The sequence below is a fragment of the Plectropomus leopardus genome, chromosome 10, assembly GCF_026936395.1.
Source record: "Plectropomus leopardus strain MGB_pleo_1.0 chromosome 10, ASM2693639v1, whole genome shotgun sequence".
NCBI classification, from domain to species: Eukaryota; Metazoa; Chordata; class Actinopteri; order Perciformes; family Serranidae; genus Plectropomus; species Plectropomus leopardus.
The window spans coordinates 16,090,597-16,113,147 of NC_142185.1; the positions used below are offsets into that span (position 1 = coordinate 16,090,597).

Here is a 22,551-nt window from a genome sequence, read left to right on the forward strand (position 1 = left end):
CTTACACTAAGCATTTTGAAATTAGCTGCACGCTACAAAGGATCAGTCTGACCTACAAGAGGTGGCTTCAATTCTCATTTTTCAGTCAGAGGGACACAGACACAAGGTTATTCTAGGCTATATTGAAGATTATTTTTAGCCATGGACTAGTGACGAGTCAAGGCCATATCTGTGGTAGCAGTGCTGGGGATTATTTAATCCTTAGCACTGCTATGCATAACCTATTAAAGGAAAATAAATTAATGATGCTGTAAATGAAACAGCAATCTTTTAAGTAAAACTGTTCATTTTCAATTAATGACTAGTGCAATCATTGTAGGCCCTGTGCATCATCGCGTAACCTGCCTCCCATCAAGACTATTCAAAAGCATTCACTGTAAATCTCAATAACAAATGTAATGTGCAAATGTACTACTAACAAACACAAGTAAATATTCAAGAAGAAGGTCTTGTATAATCATGTTCTAATTATAATGAGACCTTATTAAGAAGCAGATTTCTTTTTTTTTTCTTCTCACTTACTCTTTTTTTCCATCATGATGGCAGCAATGTGCTACTGAAATGGACAAACACAAGGCCAAATCTTGAATTTTGACCCCAAGGGTCCTGTTATCAGCCACAGCTCTGTGCTTCTTCGTAAGTTTAATAGCTCACTCTGCAATACCTTCAGTCATCAGGTCCATACGAATGGTGCTATTATCTCGTATCAGTGAGTAGTAATAATGCGGAAGCATTATCTGACATGAGATTTAAGTGATATAAAAATAACTACAGTGGTAGAAGCCCATTATCAGTCCCTCCAGGATTTGCGGGCTGTTTTGTGATTGTTGCGGCCTAAAATACCTGATTTTGCTGAAGCTTTTCTGAAAAAAAATCGTAATGCATTTTGCGATAGTTTCTGCCATTTTTTATAACCATTTGTAATTTTTTTAAGTAACAATTACATAGGGTGCACGCCATGGTAATGGCCAAGTCAATTATGTTGTAAAATATTTTGTTATTATAAAAAAAAATCTTAGCTGGTCCAAAACGTTCTTTATCATTTTAGTCAGCGCCAATCAGGAAGATTTAAAAACAGCAAGGTCAATGGGATGAAACAGGCTGACCTAAATGTAAAGACAGTGATCGACAGAAAAAATGAGTTACATTACAGATGAGGCAGACACGGATAAGATGTCTGTATTCTCTCCATATTATAAGATTATGATTATCTTGTAATATTGACAGAATGCGGACATGTGTTGTCAACTGAGGTCAGTGGAGAAGAAAGCTTGATTTGAGTTCGCTGTAGGGTTAAATGTGAGGAAATCAATGAGTGAATCTATAGTATATAACACTAACAACGAAATGACACTATATGTATACTGACCGTGTGCTGCTGTGCCAGCAGCATGATGTTCTTTGTTTTTTATGTGATAACAGAGCAGTGAAGACTACTCCACCATTAACTCCACTTGTATAATAACTGATAAATCAAGATGCCTGTTGACCTTGTTCATTATGTAGATAAAGTAAGCTGCGCTTGGGGAAAATCTATTTGTCACAGTTTTGCTCTAGTTCTTGTCATCGCTCTACTCTCTGAACAATTAGTCAACAAGTCAGGAATCAGTGGGTGTGTATGTTTGGAGAGTACTTTCATAAATGGGTAGGGGCATGAATATTAAAATCATTCCAGATGCCGGGCTTTCTGCACCTTACACGCACTTAACAGTTAAATGGGTTTGCATTTCATTTGCAGGCCCATTTAAAATGCAGTGTCTCTCGTGGTGGAACACCTGGTCTTATTAGTATAGTGCACAAATCCACATTCTGCCATCTGCAGCAGTGATGTCAGCACCTCAGTGGGCAACTATTCCCACCTCTGCATCTCGCAGAATCAGTGACGTTAGATGGAAGAAAGGGAGCTGATGAGGAGAGGGGGCTGAGCAGAATGAGAGATAGAGGAGATGAAAATCCCTGTGGTGAGAGGGGTTTGATTGTGCTGGAAGCCGGTGCTCCCTTGAGAAACAGCCTCTGAGCAGCAGAGATGGGGAGGATGGAGAAGAGGCCATGTGCAGTAACTCTTCTGTATGCTTCTGGCTAATTATTAACCCAACAAGGAACAACCAGCTGTTCACATCCAACACACACCATTAGACTAATATCAACCATTAGCATAAGGGATATCCGCCTGCCATCTTGGAAAAGAAAAGCATCCATAACAACTGATGGGTAAATTAACATAAGATATCTTGACGGTAGGCTTTGATACAATATTATTTCTCTTGTTGTAACAACACAAAGCAATCTAACGGTATTTGGCCATCCTGAAGTGAAGAATGCACACATTTTACCAGTATCCAAAGCAGCAGATGTCTTATAAAAATATCTCTGAATTAAACAACAGTGCAAGTCCACATCATTCCTACCATTAAATGTCAAAAGGAAAGTTATGATCTTTGTTTGAGGTAAGCCTGTTGTTTTAATGCAACGTTCATTGATTAAAATAAGTCCATGTTTTTCAAATCAATGCAGATGGCTTTTCAACCATTAACTGACGGATCAAAGTAGATTGATTCTGTATATACATTTGAAAGAAATAGTCTATATGTATCCCCTACGGCCATCCACTACTTGTGCAGTACTGGTCAAATGCAGAATCCATGTGACTAATGCTGTCATCTTACTAGAGGACTCTTTTGGACTTACAGTTTGATCAGATGTCACACACCAATACACGACTTAAGCTTTTTTTAAAAAATGATTATTCTTTATTATTCTAATTATATTAATCAAGAAAAAAGATGCCATATTAGTAATGATAGTATCCCAGTAACTAGCTAATTTATTATGATTATACAAAAAAATCCATTAAAATTTAGATCACTTAGAAATTCGAAATATACCGCATAACTTATAGGCACATTTATTGTATTATTATTATTATTATTATTATTATTATTATTATTATTATTATTATTATTATTATATTATATACATACATATATACATATACATACATACACACACACACACACACACATATACATATATATGTATGTATGTATTAGTAGTAGGAGTGGTGGTGGTGGTATTACTGTTATTAGTGTAAGTATTTTTTTTTCTGTAAATATCTATATTTGTTTAATGAGATGAGATTTTTGACTGCTGCTCTGTTGTCACAGTCACAACTTGGTGTTCTCCTCCTCACACTTTGTTGTCTTAAGGCCCTGACACACCAAGCTGACGGTCAGCCAACGGTTAATGTTGGGCCATCAATGAACATCTGTTGCCCACACTGTTGGCTTTTTTTAGCCAGATTGGCAGTTCAGTTCAGCTCACAAGAAGAGAAATGGATGTGAGGAATAAACAAAGAGCTGAAGTCAAGAGGGAGAAAGATCGAAAACAAATTTGTTAGATAAGGTAAGATAATTTTCTTTTGCTTTTGAGCTCTTCAGCAGAAATGTTTCCTAATGGTTCGTGTATTGTTCACTCGCGCACAGTAAATATGCTTTGTTTTTTCAGCATTGGATTGTGTTGTTAACGTTCTAACTGCCTAACTAGCGTCATGGCGGTTTTTCAGTTTCCTGTTTTGAATCATGATTACAGACTACTGAGTCATTTCCTAGCACACAGGCTCAAAACATACATCCTGGTTGGCTGTCAGTTTGCGGTGTGTTAATGTGCAACGTTTTGGCCCAGACACCGGCAATATGAGGTGATGCAAAGGTCAGCTTTTGGTGCTGCTAGTTCTTAGGTAGTGTGTCTGGGCCTTTAAACTAGGGTCAGACTTTACACTCATTATGAAGAAAACATTTTCATGTGTAAACGTTTTTCTCTTTACAGCATTATCACACAGGATACACATCCCTATAAGGACTACATGTGAACAAACATAACAATGAAAGTGATGATTACAGAGGTGGCAGCTCCTGATCATTATCTAAGAGCTTTATGGTAATCTCTGGGATAAAACAGAATTTTCCCCCGCATCTGAAGAAAGAATCAGTGATCCAAATGTTCTCTGTAATGTTTGCATGACTTGTGTATACAGCAGCCTCAACGGCACAAGATGTTTTTTCACAGCATTTTCAGACACAAACAATCATGATACAAAATTGATCTGGGATTAGTCGCGTGAGATTACCACTACAACTGATTTACTGCTGGTTCTCTGCAGCCTTGTTCATATCAAATTCTAGTATCGCTGTGGTCACAGAAATTAAATGTGCCTCATTTACAGGAAGTGAGCGCACAAATTTTAGAGTGAATTAAAAACTGTTTCATTCAAAAGTCATCCCAAGATTTGACATTGTAGGCACAAATGCTGGTGGAGGATACAACATACAAAAATAATAAAATACATTCAACATTAATCACAGTCTAACGATAAGATTTGTGTAAATGCATTAATAGTATCCCTGTTATAGGCATTGTATGTTTTCCTGACAGCAGCCGTGAAAAGATGGCAAAGGCCACAATTTAGTAGTTCACATCCCCAAGGAAAAGTGTAATTGTAGATGACTGCTGTTGAATACATTACACTCAAGACTGACAGTCTTTGTATGTCGTGACAATTAGTCTAATTGACTGCCAAATGCTGGAACACATTACACCTCCCTAGTGCCTTGCATGTATTGTGAAATTTTAGGAAGTTCATGCTGTAACACACCATATCGTAGGGTTAGGCCAACTCAAAGCAGTCAGTACTTACCCCTGAGCTGCAGTAACACTCAGGCTGTACAGTAAGCAGATATGGGTGTCACCTGTGCAAATGAATTTAAATGATTGTCACAAATGATTTGAATGATGCTACACCCACACTGCTTGCATGTAATTGGAGTATCACAAAGTCAAATAGGGCTGGTTGTGACATTTAGTGATAATATTATGAGGTTTTGTCACAAAATCTACAAGTCACAGATTTTTTTTTATACAGCAATACAATTCTTGTCATTCTTGTATGTTGACAGGAGCAATTTTGGTTCAGGAAGTTGAATTTATAATGATTGCTGTTGCTTTAATTTATAATGAGCTGTTGTTCACCGCGTCGAGCCATTTAGTATGCGCTGTTTTCATTTTAATGTTTGCATTGCTAAAAGATTAAACGAAGATGAGTGTACACATCTGGACAACTGTTTACACGAGGAAGTGGCAAATATTTTTCAAGCTGAAGCAGGAATGAAACATAAACAAAAACTGGTTGCCTCACATTGTTATGTGACCAAGTGTTCTCTGAGGAGTGGAACAAATGTGTGATCAAAAATAGCAACATGTAGGAGAGAACCAGGGCGAGAGTAACACTTATTATTCTGATGTCATTTATACAACAACAACAACAACCACACTGAATTCTGATTGCTGGAATACAAAAGTCAGTTATTTATAGTGAAACTTTATACTATACTAATGGTGATATAAATTTGTCTATCCAACTATTTGCTTCACAGCAAAAACACCAACTATTGGACATATTGCCATTGTATTCGAATAAGCTCAGCCTCTGGAACTCTGTCCTGGCAGAGATCTGAAAAGCCCCATCTTTGGACATTTACAAAAAACTGCTGAAAGCCCACTTGTTTTATGGCCTCTAGCTCACTCATCTACTACAATCATTGCTATTATTATTTCTGTTCCTTTTTTTGTTTGTTTTATTTTCATTTTATTGTTCATTTATTTATTTGTTTTTTCTTCTTACTCTGCAAAGTGGTCTTGGTTACCTTGAAAGGTGCTACATAAATCTAAGCTATTATCGAGATATGTATGTCACACAGAGAATTATTACCTAACCCTGGTACATTTTTTTTATCACCTCACTGATTTTATGACTTATCTGCCTATGCCATTGTAAGACATTTTAGCCTTTACCACTATCCTGTGACTGCAACTTGTAGCCACATTTCAGTTAAAGTTTCATTGTCTTGCTTTCAAGAAGTAGTTTAACATTTTGGGATATACACTTATTTGCTTTCTTGCCGAGAGTGAAATGAGAAGATCAATGCTGCCCTCATTTCTGGGAACTAAGCATCCCCTAGTTTGAAAAGGATTTTTTTCTGGTGTTTTGTTCCTTAAGATGTTTGACCTTGACTATACTGATTTGTGCCTGTGCAAAATTTGTGACTAGAAGGGTGATTTCACATTCTTCTGCTGAAGGGGGCATTCTCTGGTTTTCCCTAAAATCTGAGATTCAAACTTATGCTAGGTAAACTAGATAAGATATATCACTACTACAAAAGCGCTGTCTACTACAGGAAATACCTATCCACTGTGGAACAGACTTCAACACACTTTTCACTTTGAAATCCAATAATTTTGTGGGTCCTTCAAAACAGCGCAGCAGGCGGAGCTCTCCATTGGTGTTTTATTTTTCCTCAGCAGCTGTTTGTCACGTGTGGTGGATAACTGATTTGTCAATCTGTTCACAGCTAATCTGATCACATGGATGGATGAGAGGAGCTGTTTGCAGATGTCTGTAATAGAAATCAAAGTTTTAGACCCAGGAGGATGAACGGTTAAGGGATGAACGGCTAAGTTTCACTTTCAATGCGCCTGATGTACTGTTCTGTTCTTAACATTAAGTTACATAGGTTAGGTTAAGGCAAGTAAAGTTGCATAGGTAAATCTAGGAAAGGAAACATGGTGGTGACATACCTTATAATAAACTGAAGTTCAGTTGGTTTTACACGGTCCCAAACACCGGTCTGCTGTGTTTTGTGACCCGTCTACCACCCCAACTTACCTTGTTGCACTCAATTTTGGTCTTAAGAGAACACGCTTACTCCCTTCAGTGTTTTGGTCATGGTGGTTTTACTAGAATAAGTGGCTCATCTTTACGTGTGTTATATACAAATTGTGATACATTACTTTTTGTAGGTATACATACAAACAGTGTATGAGAAATGCCCACTGGAGGGGGACTTTATGCATGAAGCTAATCAAAGGCAATTCGCTTAAAATAAAGAATAAAGAAGAATAAGAGCATAAAGTATCCAGCAGAAGGGAAATGCTGGCCTGGACGTACAGTATAGTATGTTAATTAGTCAGATTTAGAGGTGGCGGATTATAAAATCGACTGTCAAAAATCTAACATGTCAATCATAACCATATGCTCACTGTCATTCATTCATTCATTAATATACATATAACTTAGTCACATATCATACTGTAAAATCCAGTATACTGCATTTGATTCATATGCCAAATTGTCCCTCCAGGCCTCCTCTCCACTTCAACTCTATTTGCATGTCTAAAGCAGCAGAGTCATTAAGAGGCAACCAACCACAGCGACACAGTCTCAGTGCTCAGTGCCTCCCTGGAGCTGCTGAAGCATCGTCAGCCTTTGCAGAAAGCGAATCAGAGAGTCTCTACAGGTCCCCTATGGGAGGAGAAGAGAGCTCTTATTCTAACTCGGTGGAAAATGCCAGCACCCACAGGGGCACCGTTACACACAGCTGGGATAATAAGTATCACGGGGAGACCCACGATCCACCAGCAAACTGAGACCAGAGCATGGATTTCTTCCCTATTCACCGTTGCCACCAAGCTGAGTCACCCCAAAAAGCCAATGAATCTCTTTCCCCTTTGCTTTAGAAGGGTTATTTGAATGTCTGAATCAGTGTGCCATGTAATACAGGATGTGGTTTATAGGACCACAGGGGAAAGTGGCTGGGGTGAAACAGTGTGGGGCTATGAGATGCACTCTCTGGAAGGCAGGCTTGAATTTAAACACTTAGGCATACAATCCACACGGCACACAGACCACCAAAAGCTCCCGGTTTGAATTTATTACGCCGTTTTATATTTTCCATACACTTAACACACAGTTTCCCGTTTTGTTCGCCATTTCTTGGCTTTAAGATTGTTAGAATTGTTTTATTACTCATTCTCTAGTAGTATCATATTTTATATTCTGTGTCTATATGATGATTGCGTGGGTGAAAAATTCAAACCCATGATTTTTTTTTTTACATCTTGTGCATCCTTTTATACACATTTTCCCCAAATCCCACCTGATATAAATTGTATATTTCGTAACCACAGGATCATAAAATAATTTAAAGAAATAGCTCAGCTTTTTTGAAGTGGGGCTGTATAGTGTACTTATCTAAATATAATACATTACAGAGTAGGGTCGCCCCCAGTTTGGAGAAGTTGGTTGGAGTCCAACATAATAATCAATGTAATGGTGTGAAGGGGTCAGCAACAAAATGTATTTTAGTCACCTGAAAAAAGTCCCTAATGTCAGACAATGATTTCCAATGGGAAATTAAGATGATCACTCTCTTAAGAGCCAGACTCCATTGAGAAAATCAGTGATTGAACATCAGTTAATACTAGAGCTGCTGGTCTACCCTTGCCTCAATCAGTTAGGTAGTTAGTGTTAATGTGTGACTTTCATGTTTAAGTGGGTTGGTTCAGGTTCACCAAAGTCACACAATAACACAAACTAACTAACTGATCAAAGCAGGGGTAGATCAGCAGCTCCCATGTCCTGTCTAGTGGCTGTGACCAGAGCATAGGTGGGGAAGTAAAGCTGTGAGCAGTTTTCCAGTTAGAACGCGCTGTGTGATGAAACACAGTAAAAGTACTCTCAATACATTTAAACTGATATTGTTTGGGTTTTTTTAGGTTGCATTTTTTTAGGTGGCTAAAATACATTTTCCTACTGTCCACAGCAATACATTACATAGCTTTTTTGTGTCAGACTCAAAACTTTTCTCTTTTGATAAATGTCTCAGTCTATTGATACCACACTTTGTATACGATGAAAAGAATGATGTGTGACGCCGCAATAAAATAGAGATAATTTAATTGCTGACTGATTCATCATAATAAGATGACTAAATGACTTTAGTCGACTTTTTCTAAGTAGTGTGTGGATCAGCCAGAGAGACATGAATTCCCATTGTTACACAGTCAAATCAGCAAGGGATTGCAGGAGCTCAAGCCAAGGATTAAATTTGTCACAGTAAAATTGTACTACTAGTGTTAATTTAAAGGCACGAACAGAATACTTAGCAGAGTGAGAGGCATAACTGCGTAGTTAAACGTGAATTTCACTTCTTGAGACATTAGCACAAAGCCTTTGGTTTATTAAGCATAACCCGTATTTCCACGGAAGAGCAAAAAAGTGTATGCCTCACTAACACAAAAGCCTTCAGTTGCCTGAGGCCCACCTCCCCTCCTACTATCTGTTTCTCTCTCTTACTTGCTTTCGCTCACTCTGCTTTCTCCCTCTCTGGCATTCAGTTTAATAAGTTAGCGTGAATAGCTGTGACCGAATATAATGCCTAAGACCTGCTAGCAAGCTATAAATGTAGCCCTAATGGCTAAACCATTATAACATTTGGTACAGACTCAGCCGCAGTGAATGTGTTGCTGCAGGAAAACGGAGGTGGTGGAAGCAGGGGGATGAAGAGCTCCCTTTCCATTAGCTGATTGAATTGGAACCCAGTCCTGTGGGTTGGGAATTGTTTGCCTCACATCAAACGCAACTGAGATGTAAACACCTCTGTTAGTGGGCTCAGGAAAATGTCATATAAAAGCATTGTCCCACCAGCTAGACTACTTCGCCACCCAGCAGTAACACACAGGTAGTCTGTTGGTAGCGGTGGGTGCTCTAATACATTTCTCAGTACCAGTGTTGTTTTTATATCATCCACCCCGTGTTTTTCGTGAGCCAGAGTGAAGGCCTAATGGACCATGGCGTGCTAGAGTGGCTGGCCGGCTGTCTTAGACAACACATCTCACATTAGGATCCAACATTTACCCAAGTGCAATGTCAGATTTAATAAATGATATATATATATATACTTGTTCTGGCTACATTGTGGAAAGTGGTGTGAGAGGAGGGAGAGAGATGAGAGGCTTTACGAACCATAAGTGTTCCCTTTCTTTATAACCAGGTCAACAGCCAAGATGTTTCTGTACAGAGAGTTGGGGGGGGGGGGTTGTGGTGCATATTTAAGCACATAGTATAGTAGGCACAGGCCGCCTACTTGCCCGAATAAAATGCTGGCGTTGTATTTTTCTGAAAAACCACAGATATGTTACTTTTTTGCGTTTCATGCGGATGATGTAATTTAGATGGTGGATGGCAGTGCAAGATAGCCAAGTAGGAGACAGCAGCAGGACGCTGTTCAAGACCAAGTAAACAGAGAATTTTTATGCCTCTATGCCAGTGATAGCAGTATGTTTTTTGTCTGTCTTTGTGTCCATTTGTATGTCCCTGCGTCCCATCGTGAACACGAGATCTCAAGAACACCTTACGGGTATTTCTTCAAATTTGGCACACATGTCCACTTGGACACAAGAATGAAGTGATTAGAATTTGGTGGTTAAAGGTCAAGGTTCAAGGTCAACGTGTACTTGTCTGTGTCATTCTTCTAAATGAGATATCTCACCTTAAGAGATTTTTTTATTTGTTTTACAAATTTGGCACAAGCATTCACTTGGACTCAACTGTGCACTGATAAGATTTTGGTGGTCAAAGGTCAAGGTCAGTGTAACCTTGCATCTATCTCATTCTCATGGATGGGTTATACCAAAAACACCTCGAGGGTCTTTGGCATAAAAGTTCTCTTGGACTCAGCCACGAACTAGTCTGAAGTTGGTGGTAAAAGGTCAAGGTCACTGTGACCTAACAAAACATATTTTTGGCCATAACTCAATAATTCCTAAACTCAAAATGAAAAGAATTTCATATCAATGTCTAATAGGATAAACTTGGAGAGTAACAAAGTCAAAGTTCAACTTTGCGGAAATGTCAAACTTTTCTGCAAAAACTTTTTGGGCGATTATTCAACATCAAAGTGAATGGCAGGGGAGACATTTGGTCAGATAATAAATTGATGAGCTTAAAGCATCCATAGTTTCACAGACATGGATTTTAAGTGTTTGTAGAGGCATACAACTATGAGTCGGTAATTGTAGTTTAATGAGAGTTCTGGACATTTCCACTCCTGTGTGCAGCAATCAATCCCGGGCTTTTCTGCCAAAACATAATGTTTTTCAAACCAAGTGGCTTATTTACCAAAATCTAACCACACATAAACCAAAGTGCTGTCACAGCATAAAAAGGAAATTTGAAATGTGCAGTTTAAACATATCTGCCACAAATAAGGTGTGCAAATGTAATGTGTCCATGGTTTGCAGGAACATACAATGCCAACATTTATTCTGGCAATTGGGTTGCATACAGGATGGAAAATGCATGTTTTTAACCCCAGTTTTGGACTGAGTCTGATAGACAGACATGCACTGTGAGAAAGGCATTTACAAACCACGAGGGGTTGTTTGGTGTCATTAACAGTTTCCTAATCTGACACAAAACACATCTATTTGTGGAGGAGGCATGATCAGAAGGGGAAATCGAGTCTTGTTTGAGTGATGTGGGAAATTCAGCCTACACATGCAACTTGATAAAGTCAAACACATATTTTAAATGATGAGAGAACAGCAGTCAGCATTAGAGGAGCGTAAGAGAAATGCAAACAGAATATGAAAATGTAATGAAAATATGCCCTCCAAATGTCTCTATTCAGCTGAGGGGAAAGGTTAACAGTGCAACCTCAGTTCGCTCTGCATTGGCCCTCTATATGTTTCAGCTGACACCGTAATTATGCACTTTGCGCATGATACCAGGAGTTTGACAAACCCCTGCTTGCCACTGGTTTTGTTGTGATTGCAGCTCCGCCGGCATCTGCATTTCAAACACCTGCCACCTTTTAGAGATAACTAACCCCCACACGATCCCTGTCAATGGCACTAGCTGCACTATCTCACAACCTGAGTGACTTATTATCTAGTCTAATGATGGAGATCATGTAATTCAAATGATGGAGCCTTTAGATTCTCCAGAATTAGAAATATAATTAGAGGAGTGTTGCCAATGGAGCTTGCTAGCCCATTGCTCTTTAAAGAGTGTTAGTTACGGAGGTTGAATGTCATCTAGCCTTAGTTTGATGATGAATTTGCTTGACAAATGTTACCAGAGAGCCGGCTTTGCTGTTTGCAGCTCAGAATCATATTCACAGAAGAAGAGAACCAGAGTATGCCCATGCATTAATGAGCATATACACTCGATATATTTAGGACATCTTCTTGATGTTGAGCTGCAGCACTATTTGCGCAATCCACATCTTAGCTGTCTCAAACATTTAAAGTCTATCTAAATTGTCAGTTTCTCTTTATACCCATCTCCTCCTCTGTGATTATTGAAAATTTAATGAGGAAAATCAATACGGGATGACAGATTTTGATTCAGTTAACGTCATCAATGAAATACCCCTCAATAATTTACAATATATGTACATAAATGGCATGATGTACCACACCTGTGCTGCTACCATTTTCTGAATATTGATACATGTATACTGAATATGCATGGGCGGATAATGAGATAGTGGATCCCTGGGCACAGAAATGCAAAAGGCACTTCTCCTACATAGGAGCAAGATGTACAGACATTGTGATGTTTTTGCCTCTTTTATTGTTTGCATCTCATTGTAATTGTAATCATGTTTTTGTGGTTTTGTGTCTCTTTGTGGTTATTATGTGTCTTTTTTTGGTTGTTTTAACCCATTTTTTATAGCTATTTTGTCTCACTTTGCAGTTCCTTCCTTCCTTTTCATGTCTGTGTTTGTTTTTTGTCTCTTTTTTTCAGTACCATAGACTGTATAAATAAGCGAAGAGTTACCATTATATCATACATTGGTTTTTGGGTTAGGCGGCCTTGAGTTTTGCATTTCAACCATCGCCATCTTGGGGTTTTTTTGGAGTCAGAACAGACCACGTTTGGATGAGATTGGAGCTATGGAGGTGCGAAGGGTGAATCTGACTCACAAACTGTGGTGACAACTCACAGACAGACTGTCACTGAAGCAATTCTGTCCTTAAATATGCGTAACTTTGAAACTTAAAATGCTAATGACTGAGTTATATAAAAAAATTGCTTTCAGTAAAGTTATCATGAAAATTGGCTAAAGAGACCAAAACTGTTTTTTGTAGTAGGCTGAAAACATGTCTATTTCTGTTGTGAAGTTGGACATTTTAACATGGGAGTCTATGGAGATTTACTCTGTTTTGGTACCAGCCTCAATTGGCCAGTCAGTGAACTGCAGTTTCTGGCACTTAAGTACTGGCTTCATTTTTCAGCCTCTGAGGTTGCTGCTTGGTCTGTATTTGTTTATTTGACTAACATTTTGTTGGTTAAGGCCTGGTGGGCCACTGACACTTAGGGGCCTGTGCCTAGTAGACAAGTGCAGTATGCATCCATGTTTATATGACTCAGTATAAAACCATATAAATATTTTTAAGGTGTTTCAGTCAGGTACAAAATAGTGCAGTAAATTATCCAGAATTCACTGAATGCATTTTTTAATTGGGCTGTGTCCGTTGGATTTAACCTTTCACAGTGGGTCAAGTATGCCACAGATGTAACTTTATAATTTAAAATATTTTGTAGAGGTGAGTTTTTTTGACCGAGCTGCCTTGGGGACTGACAGGTGTTTCAAGTAAAAAAGCTATAGAATATCAGCTCTTAATCCTTACCCAGATAAAGGCCATAAACACATATTTGAACAAGGCAGGCCATAAGGTTGAGGTTGAAAAGATGCGTCTGGTTCCTTGTGGGAATACCTAATAAAGTGCTGGTCTTTTGGGTCTCAGTCAGTATGTGCTCAGACTGAATGTAGTCAGGCAGTGGCCCCTACGGGCTACCATCTGTAAAACAAAGTGGATGCTGCTCTGCAAAGCCTTACTGTATTTTCCTGTTGTTGTTGTTGTTGTTGTTGTTGTTGTTGTAGGGGGCTGACAAGTCAGACTCCCTTTTTTGCGTTATACCGTAGAATACAAATGGGTTTCTGTATGCTGTGCTGCAGATAATGAGTGACTCAGGGAAACATGCTGCGGGTCATGTGTGAAGACACTCAGGCGCGCGCGCACGCACATGCACAGGCGCATTATAACACAAACACAGGCGTTTACAGACACAAAAAGGCACTCACGCACATACCTCCAGCTGCTCGTATGGGGACATCTGTGACTACTAGCCACTTATTTCGTCATTTGACTTGATTTAGGCGTTTAACTCCTGCAGGAGCAGTTGGAGAAATGCAGTCGGTGTCCCCGGATCGTGGGATGTGAGCTGTTGTTGTGTCTGTGGGTGACGGAAGGGGGACGGGGGCGCTCTGTTCTGCTCTGCTCTGCTCTGCTCAGTGCAGGACGCAGGAGACAGTCGCTCTCCAAGGTGCTGAAAGTCGGAGCGCTCCCTCCTCAGTCTCGCCTCCTGACGATGAATGCGACCTCCGCCGAAAACCGAAAATCAAACAATGACTGGCTTCGATCCCGTTCGCTTTCATTTCCCATACTCTAACTTCTGCCCTTCTGGAATCTTATTTTTCATGCAACCGCTGGATGTACACACACATGCAACAAGACTGACTGCAGCTTTCTAACATTCACCTGCGTCGTTGGGAAATATTGAATTGATTCTCAGGGAACGCTACACAGGATTTTCTCGCTGTTTTCTCGGTCTCTCTCTCTCTCTCTCTCCGTACCGCATGCCTCTAACTGTTTGTCTCCAAAAAAAGGTGAGTCCGACGAGGAAAATCATGAAGCAGACCTACTTTTACTCGGATATCGTTTTATTTCCACTGGAAAGGGGGAACCATTTCTCCAAAAGGCTGGTGTTTAATTGCTTTTAAACCCATCATCACAACCGGGAGGGAGGATTATAGTGTCTCGTGGAGTCTGGTGCATTTACCCTGTGGATAAAGTGAAGTTTCCAATAGGCTAGGGCGACTATCTTTAATCTGCTCTAGCCCCTCTATCTGTTGGGCTTCGCACTAAGTGGATATCAGGCTATTTCAACGCGGTGAGTTTGCCCTGTCGTGTAATATATAAATACATCCCTGTTGTCACTGGCATTTCAATTGACCTGTCAAGACACGCTTCACTCAGAAATCAAACGGTTTCAAGCCAAAGGGGGTATTTATTTTTTAGCTATGTATTGCTTAACTGTCTAGATTCTGCTCTGTGGTTTTCCCCTTCCGAGTGAGGGATGCATTTGGGGTTAAATCATTGCGCATTTTTGATTCGGGACATTTGCATGTTACATGTATGGCTTAGTAAGAATGTGTTAATGTCAGAGAGTCGGAAGTGTAATTTGTATAATGATTGGCTTCAAAGAAAATAGACCAACCTGTTGTCTCTGGTCGCTCTCATAGAGTTTGAATGTATACAAAGATAGCACATAGGTTAATTTTTATTTAATGTGCAGATATTGTGAGGAGCCCACTCCACCTACTTCAGATAGTGGATGTTTTGACCTTTTTCTCTATAGTTGGACGTCTACCCATTGCTGAGATTTTGCACGAAGGGAATCATTTGAATCTGAGCCCCCCGCCCCCCGCCAACCCGCACCTCCACACGAGCGCACCGAGGCTATAGACTAACGCTTCTTATGTCAACATTGTTTTTTCCCTTCAGGAATAATGGCATTAGCCTGTTGAGTGCGCTGCACTGGAGAGTCATTTGTCTCGGCCAGATGATAACATTTTAATTAAAGAAACCTTAAATGATCCCTATAATGAAAACTGTTTGCAGCAGTACAATATAAACACAGGCCTGAGCAGTAATTAAAAGTATATGCAATGCAAGCATTATGAGGATGTGCAAAACAGCAGCAGTGGAATCATCATCCATCATCTCATCTCTTATTTCTCTCCACTGCAGTGTATTTCCTCATGATGCTGATAATGAAGCGCAGGACAGATCCGGAGAGGATACCGGGAGCCTAGGGATGACATCCACGGAATCTTGTTGAATGTGGATATCGATGCCGCGGCGAAGGATGGGCCCTCTGCTGTCGGCTGCCTTCGTCCTCCTTCTGGCCCTGCGCGCCGTGTCTCCGGCCTCAGTGGGTAACCCCGAGGATTACACCGCAGACGAGGCGGAGCGGACCGCCAGTGAAAACATTGTCTTCGATGACTACCGGGGGAAAGGATGCGTGGACGACAGTGGCTTCGTTTACAAACTCGGGGAGCGATTCTACCCGGGACACTCGAACTGTCCGTGCGTGTGCACGGAGGACGGGCCTGTGTGCGACCAGCCCGAGTGCCCTAAACTGCACCCCAAGTGCACCAAAGTGGAGCACAATGGATGCTGCCCCGAGTGCAAGGAGGTTAAAAACTTTTGTGAATATCGGGGGAAAACATACAAAATACTGGAAGAATTCAAGGTAAGATCTGACTTCTGAGATGTTTTCTTTTTATTAAAACAACAGCTTCAGTATATTTCTTACATTTTCACATCGAAAAAAGTTGTTTCAGATGCGTGATTTTGTAATAACTGGCTTAATTCTTGACATAAGTCGCCATCAGCACTTCCAATATGCTTCTGTCTAACACAAGAGCAGGAGCATTTATGAATTTTTAAAGATGCTCTGTCCAGTCTAATTAATGTCATCCCCTTTGATCTATGTCTTGCAGTATAAAACAGTTAATCCACTATAAGCTTCTTAAGGGGTTATAGTGCCCAACTGATGCCCAAGAGTTGGTTCCATCTTGCCAGGTCGATTCAGTCAAAGTCTGTATGCCACTAAAGCAACCATCTTACATGGCAATCTGTCTGGGCTATTCAGTTGTTGTGAAGTTTTTTTTACAATAGCATGAACACCCCTAACTAGACTAGACAAAATCTAATGTCACAATGTCATTTTGATAGCAGCCACTGTCTCCGGAGAGGAGGAATATTAACACCCTTTTTGGTCTTGCAACTTGTTGACAGCAATCAACTCTGATATTTATGTTTTTTAAAATTCAAATAAAGCCCAACAAGAGCTTGAGCTATAGTGGCAGTTGTTAGGGTTTGGGTTAGTGAGGCTTCCTGTTAATGTGAGTTTATATCTTCTTCTTGGCAGACTGTAAAAGTATCATGAAAATGTGTTTATTGGCCAAGGGCACAAAGATGGCTGCTTCCCAGAGTGATGTCATCCCCCCCTCCTCCCTGCCCCATCAAGTGAACATTCACCCAGCATTACCACACTGACAGATGCTATAAGGATATTTAAATGCTTTGATTTGTGGACACTGAGTCATTGTTGGCAGATTCAGTATCCCTGTGTCTCCTGCGAAGGGAGCACTGTTTCTACCCATTTGACTAGTGTCTCAGCAGTTGTTATAGAGCATGACAGTACTGCTTTATTAGAAATAACACTATTAGAATGACAACTGCAGTCTGTGTTTAAACTGTTGCTGCCCATGAGGAAACTTCCTCATTCAAATTCCTCACAAGTGGATTGAGGCTGTAAGTGATTGAAATATAATATGACAATGCGGCTAAACAACGTTAAAGCTCTATTGCTAATAAAGGCATTTTATCATGTGCAAATACATCAGTAACCAGTTAGGATTAGTCTGTCCATTTTAGCTGTGTCAGCCAAATGCTTAAAACCTCCAACTGAAACCTGACTTATGTTTCGGATCCACTGATTTGAATTGCAAGTATTTAAGGATGATGATTAGGTTGAAGACTCCTTCACATTTTTATACATATGACATGGCTTCTGACATAATGTTAGAGGCCGAGGACACACACAGCGAGCCCATTGAATTAGACAGCAAACTTGTGTACAGTATGGTGACATGGCCAGTGTCCTCTCTATTATTCAGTGTGGGATTTTTCTAAAGCCAACCACATATATTCAGAAACTGATTTCTGTGGCTACATTTTTTCTTTTTACCATCAGCCACCAACAAACTAACAGCAGCTCTGCGACTAATGGATTATCTCAATCAGGTGTAGAAAGGAGAGAAGAAGAGCACTTTTCAATCATCTATTTTGTGCAGCAAACTCGAAATGAATAGCACTCCAGCACAAAATGAATACTCAAAGCCTTTTAAAACATCTTGGACATTAACTAGCATTCTCTGCCCTCTGCCTGTTTTTCCCTTTTTTAAAATTTTTTTGTATATTTTTTTTTTTTAAGATTTACTCAAATTATCAGACACAACAATGTGTCCATATGCATGTATTTGGCCATGCAGAGGCAGCGGACCAAGTTGTAAACACAGCGGTGACATATTCATTGTTAGGTTATGACCTTTAGTGGGTAAAGTATTTATGATGGGATCAAAGGAGGAAGTCAGGTGATGTATTATAAAGTGTGACAAAGTCCAATTACAGTGAGAGGACAGGGAGGTGGACAGATCATGCTAACACAGGATCTTACCTAGAAGACCACTGTTAGTTTCCTGTGAAAAACCAAAAGTCACATTGACTTATTTAAAGAATGTTACATTGTATGCCACATGATGTACATGATGTATGTCATGGGAGATATCTCATCTTAGATCTCTGTGGTAACAAACATATTTGAAGCCAAACCATGATCTTTATTCTTAACCTAACAACATAGTTTTGGTGAAACTGTGACTTTTTCACAATGTTAACCCCATGTTTAAAACTGCAACCCCAAATGTCGTCCACTGGTGGGTGGCAATTTTAGAAAAAAGCCTCTGTGGGTCATATTAAAGGGAAGGAACATACGACCTATGTGGTCGTATGGGTTGGAGGACTGGTTGTGAAGTCGTTATGGCATATTTGCAAACTTCTTCCTATTAACTAATTCCAGCAAACACAGAACAACATTAGCATTAACTTCATGTCATGTTCCATGCCACCTGATGAATGGAAGTCTCTTCTAGCTTTGTTTTTGGTCTTTACCAACAACTGGAGAAATATCTTATTCTTTATATGCTAAGTGCTCCACTATGTTCACTAGCTAGCTGCAAACTGTGTCTGCTGTTTGGTGTTGCACAGGTAATGTGCAGTTGATACAACAGAGCTTTTCCGTTATAGACTGCTGTCTGATGTGGCCTGAGGTGATGTTAGTCTGCATACCAAAACATATGGTTTTGGTGATAAAGCCAAAATCATTTGATGGTGAAATTCCATAGAGCTGGAGGAATCTGCTGCCTATTGTCTGTGCATGTGTCACCTCAAGCAACCCCTTTAATGATACACATAGTTGTGGACCCATTATTAATACACAAATATGATTATTGCAGCTTTAAAGTCAGGGAAATACAATAACTATGCTTCACTAAGTAAAATGTGAAGACAGACTTTTAGTAGCATGGGTTGCCCTCGTTGAAGGAAAACACTGATTATGCTTGTTTACAAACTGATATCACTTGTGCAGAATAGTTGGATACAAACATAATTTGAAGTGGACATTTACCCAAACAGTTTTTATTGACAATCTCATTGCAGTCTACCTGCTTTGCAAAGCTTCAACAGAATGCTTTGTAATTTGTTGTTACACAGTGCATTTACTCATTCAGAACCCAATTATGCTCCAAACACACAAAACATGTATATTGTAATGATGGATTTTCACTCCAAATGCACTTATAAATCGTTAATTAATCTTCTTTCCCCCCTTTTTTTATAGGATACTGTATGTGGGTTTTTTTACGGTGCATTTCAGTGGACGGACAATCTAAATGCAGGAACCACCTAATAGTAAAAATGACAATAAATGGTTTTAAAAGACCTTTTCTTTAAAACAAAAAAAGATGTTTACTCATATTAATCATTACATGAGGCTTTAACCACATTTCATATATATATTTTGTATTGTATTTTTGATTACAACTCAAAATATTCTCCATTTCTGAATTACCTCCAGAAAACGGTGCTTTGAAAACCTTCTGAGGTTAATGTTCTGTGGACATAATTGATAGGATTCAGTATAAGCTGATTGTATCATTATGAAAAAATCCTGGGCTAAAGCTATTACTGAGCTATTAGTGATTTGCAAAGGTAATATAACATCTCATGTTTACTTTATTACATGAAGTAAATAATATAACATCTCATGTTTACTTTAAAACACAAATTATGTAATTATAATACTATAATTATAATATAATATACATAATTATTACATTAAATTATGCCTTGTGTTTCCTCATGCCTCACTGTCAGCCATTCTTGTTAGAAAAATAAGGGTGCGTGTCTCTACTGCAGTCCACCTTAGTTGATGTGATTGGCTTACAGACATCCTTTCAGATAAATTTGTATATTTGAGTTGAGTCAGATGCCAGTAATCATAGATCTAGACTCCCTAGAGAAAAGGTATACCTATAGGAATCGACAGGGAATCTGAATGAAGCATTAGCATTAATCATTCAGCTACAGTTTATCTGTGAAAATGCACCATTCAAAAACAGACAAAATCAAAAACAAGAAGGGGAAAAAACAGTCACTAGGAATTGTCTATCAGCTGTTAATGTAAAATCTCGCTTTGTTGCTTTTCAGTTGCTTTTCATTTTTCATGTCTACAATTCTACAATTCTACAATTTCATTTAGCAGACGCTTTTATCCAAAGCGACGTACAACACAAGCAAGAATTTAGACTTAAGGAAAAAACCCTTAGTAAGTGCAAAAAGTGCTTCAGGTGTGATTGGTCACAGGTATTGCCGTCTAGTGGCAGAAGAAGTGCCGCACAGCCCCCCACCCCCCGTTTATTATATATATATTTTTTTTTTTTTTTTTTTGAAACCAAAGTAATAACCAGTAGTGATCTCATTCAACAATCTCAGTATCACTACTTATGATGACAATCATACAACATCACACAACTTTGTCAGTGCTAGATAATCATTAGGTGCTGGGTTTTGGACCTTCTGACTTAATTTACCCCAAAGGGCAAAGCGGAGAAGAGTCAGTTTAAGTGCCTAGGTGTTCTCGGAACAAATGAGTTTTCAATTGTCTCTTAAAGGTAGAAAGGGACTCAGCAGAACGCACAGAGTTTGGAAGTTTGTTCCACCATTTGGGAACAGCAGAAGAGAAGATGTGTCTGCCTCTGGTACATTATGCTAGTGCTAAATGTGAAACAATATAGATATGCAAGGAGTCAAGATATTTATTATTTTCTGTGATTTACTATCTAATTATAATACTAGTTATTGTTATTATTTTTTATAGCATGCATTTGGGTTTTGTATTGTTAACTGGACAAAACAAACAGTTGGAAGACGGCCAGGCATTGTCTTTTTTTTTTTTTTACATTTATGTTCAATGTTTTTTTTTCCAATCAAAAAAATAATGATAATATAAAAACTGATGATGAAAATAATTGTTTGTTGTGGCCTTGCATTATGCATTAGCACATCAGCATGACAGTGACATAGTGTTGCTGCTAATAAGGGGTGTGTGGGATCAGCCCATTTAAAACCTATGTACTTAATCTGTACTGATTGGTGTGTTTGCACGTCAGACAGTATCAAGCTCAGTCCTGCATTGGGATGCAAGCCCACAGATTTTGCAAGGGCCGCTGTGAGTGTATAAGCCTCGCAGTTTGATGTGAGATCAAGTCCATCAATAGTGCAGCTCACCCTCTTGCTAACCTTGACTGGAGGGGCCCAGAGAGGGAAGGACATTTATTTGCAATTGAGGGAGAAAAAAACACATGAATTTGTTCTAATAGATCATCTCAGTAGAAATTACACAACAGAAATAAGGAGAGAGGAAATCTCTGAGGATCCGCTTCCCCTATCTTCGACCACACAAGTAACTCTGATGTCTTAGTCCGCATCATGTGGAAGGGCTGTCTCCTCAGTGAGAATATGAAAGCTGGGAACCCTGCAGTGTTCGAGGAAATCAAAGGCCGTCAGTTTCTGGTATACAGACCCCTGTTTAGAGATGCCGACAGGTTAACCTTTGGTGTGGGCCTCATTGGCATTTCCTTTGCATTGTGCAGACGTTTGCATTTATATTCAGTAGCACATGATGGAGAAGAAGTGCAGCATCACAGCATGATAAGGAGAGATGAGGTCAATTTTGAGCTTCTGGGATGCTTGGATGTTTAAGTCTGAATGAAGAATTGATGTAGGCGTAGTTTGGCAACACTTTTTAATGTCTCCAGTTTCATTCTGTTGAAAATCCCATCATGCAATAGATCAGTCATTAAGTTCCATGTAAGGAGAGTATGCAGTAATTTTCGGTGCAAGTGGTATTGGGCATTCATTCAACACAAAGCAGCTGACTGCAGTGCAATGTCAGCCTGTCATTTGTTGAATATAACGCTGGTATAACTCATGCATCAGCAACCTGACAATTAAATCTAAAGTATATTTCCCAATAACAACTCATCCACTGAGGTATTACAAAATAGAATTTAAACAATGCAGTTTTTTGTAGGTGCAGATTTACTACCAGTGGGTGTATTTTCTACTCTTTTGTTTTGTTGCCCTGTGAGAGAGTCATGCCACTCAACCTTAGTAGGTGTTTCACCTACAGGGTTCCCCATCAGATGAGGAAGGGACCAGTCTGCCCAGCATGGCTGCCGGCGTCCCTCTGGCCCCAGCACAGCTGCAATCAAGAACCAGGAGATATAGGGTGAGTTCAGATCCCAGATCGTCAGGCTAGGGCTGGGATGTGAACTCAAATGTGAACAATCCCGTCCGTGCTTCCTGCGATCCCGCTAGGGAAGGGATGCAGAGTTGAAAAAGGGGGCATTTTTGGTGACAAAGGCACACACGGTAGATTTCAACTGTCAGACT

At 39.5% G+C, this 22,551-nt stretch overlaps 1 protein-coding gene across 4 annotated transcripts in view; it reads left to right on the forward strand.

Moving 5' to 3' along the window:
* Positions 1-22,551, forward strand: part of vwc2l (von Willebrand factor C domain containing 2 like) — a 197,361-nt gene that overhangs the window by 109,375 nt on the left and 65,435 nt on the right. The window contains exons 1-3 of one of the 4 annotated variants that reach the window (XM_088083134.1): positions 14,003-14,854; positions 15,715-16,219; positions 22,289-22,387. In XM_088083134.1, the coding sequence (XP_087939260.1) occupies positions 15,806-16,219; positions 22,289-22,387 (513 nt within the window). In that variant the 5' untranslated portion in view covers positions 14,003-14,854; positions 15,715-15,805. Of the gene's footprint in view, positions 1-14,002; positions 14,855-15,714; positions 16,220-22,288; positions 22,388-22,551 lie in introns of those variants that run through there. The other 3 variants (XM_088083136.1, XM_088083137.1, XM_088083138.1) reach the window with 3 other exon arrangements.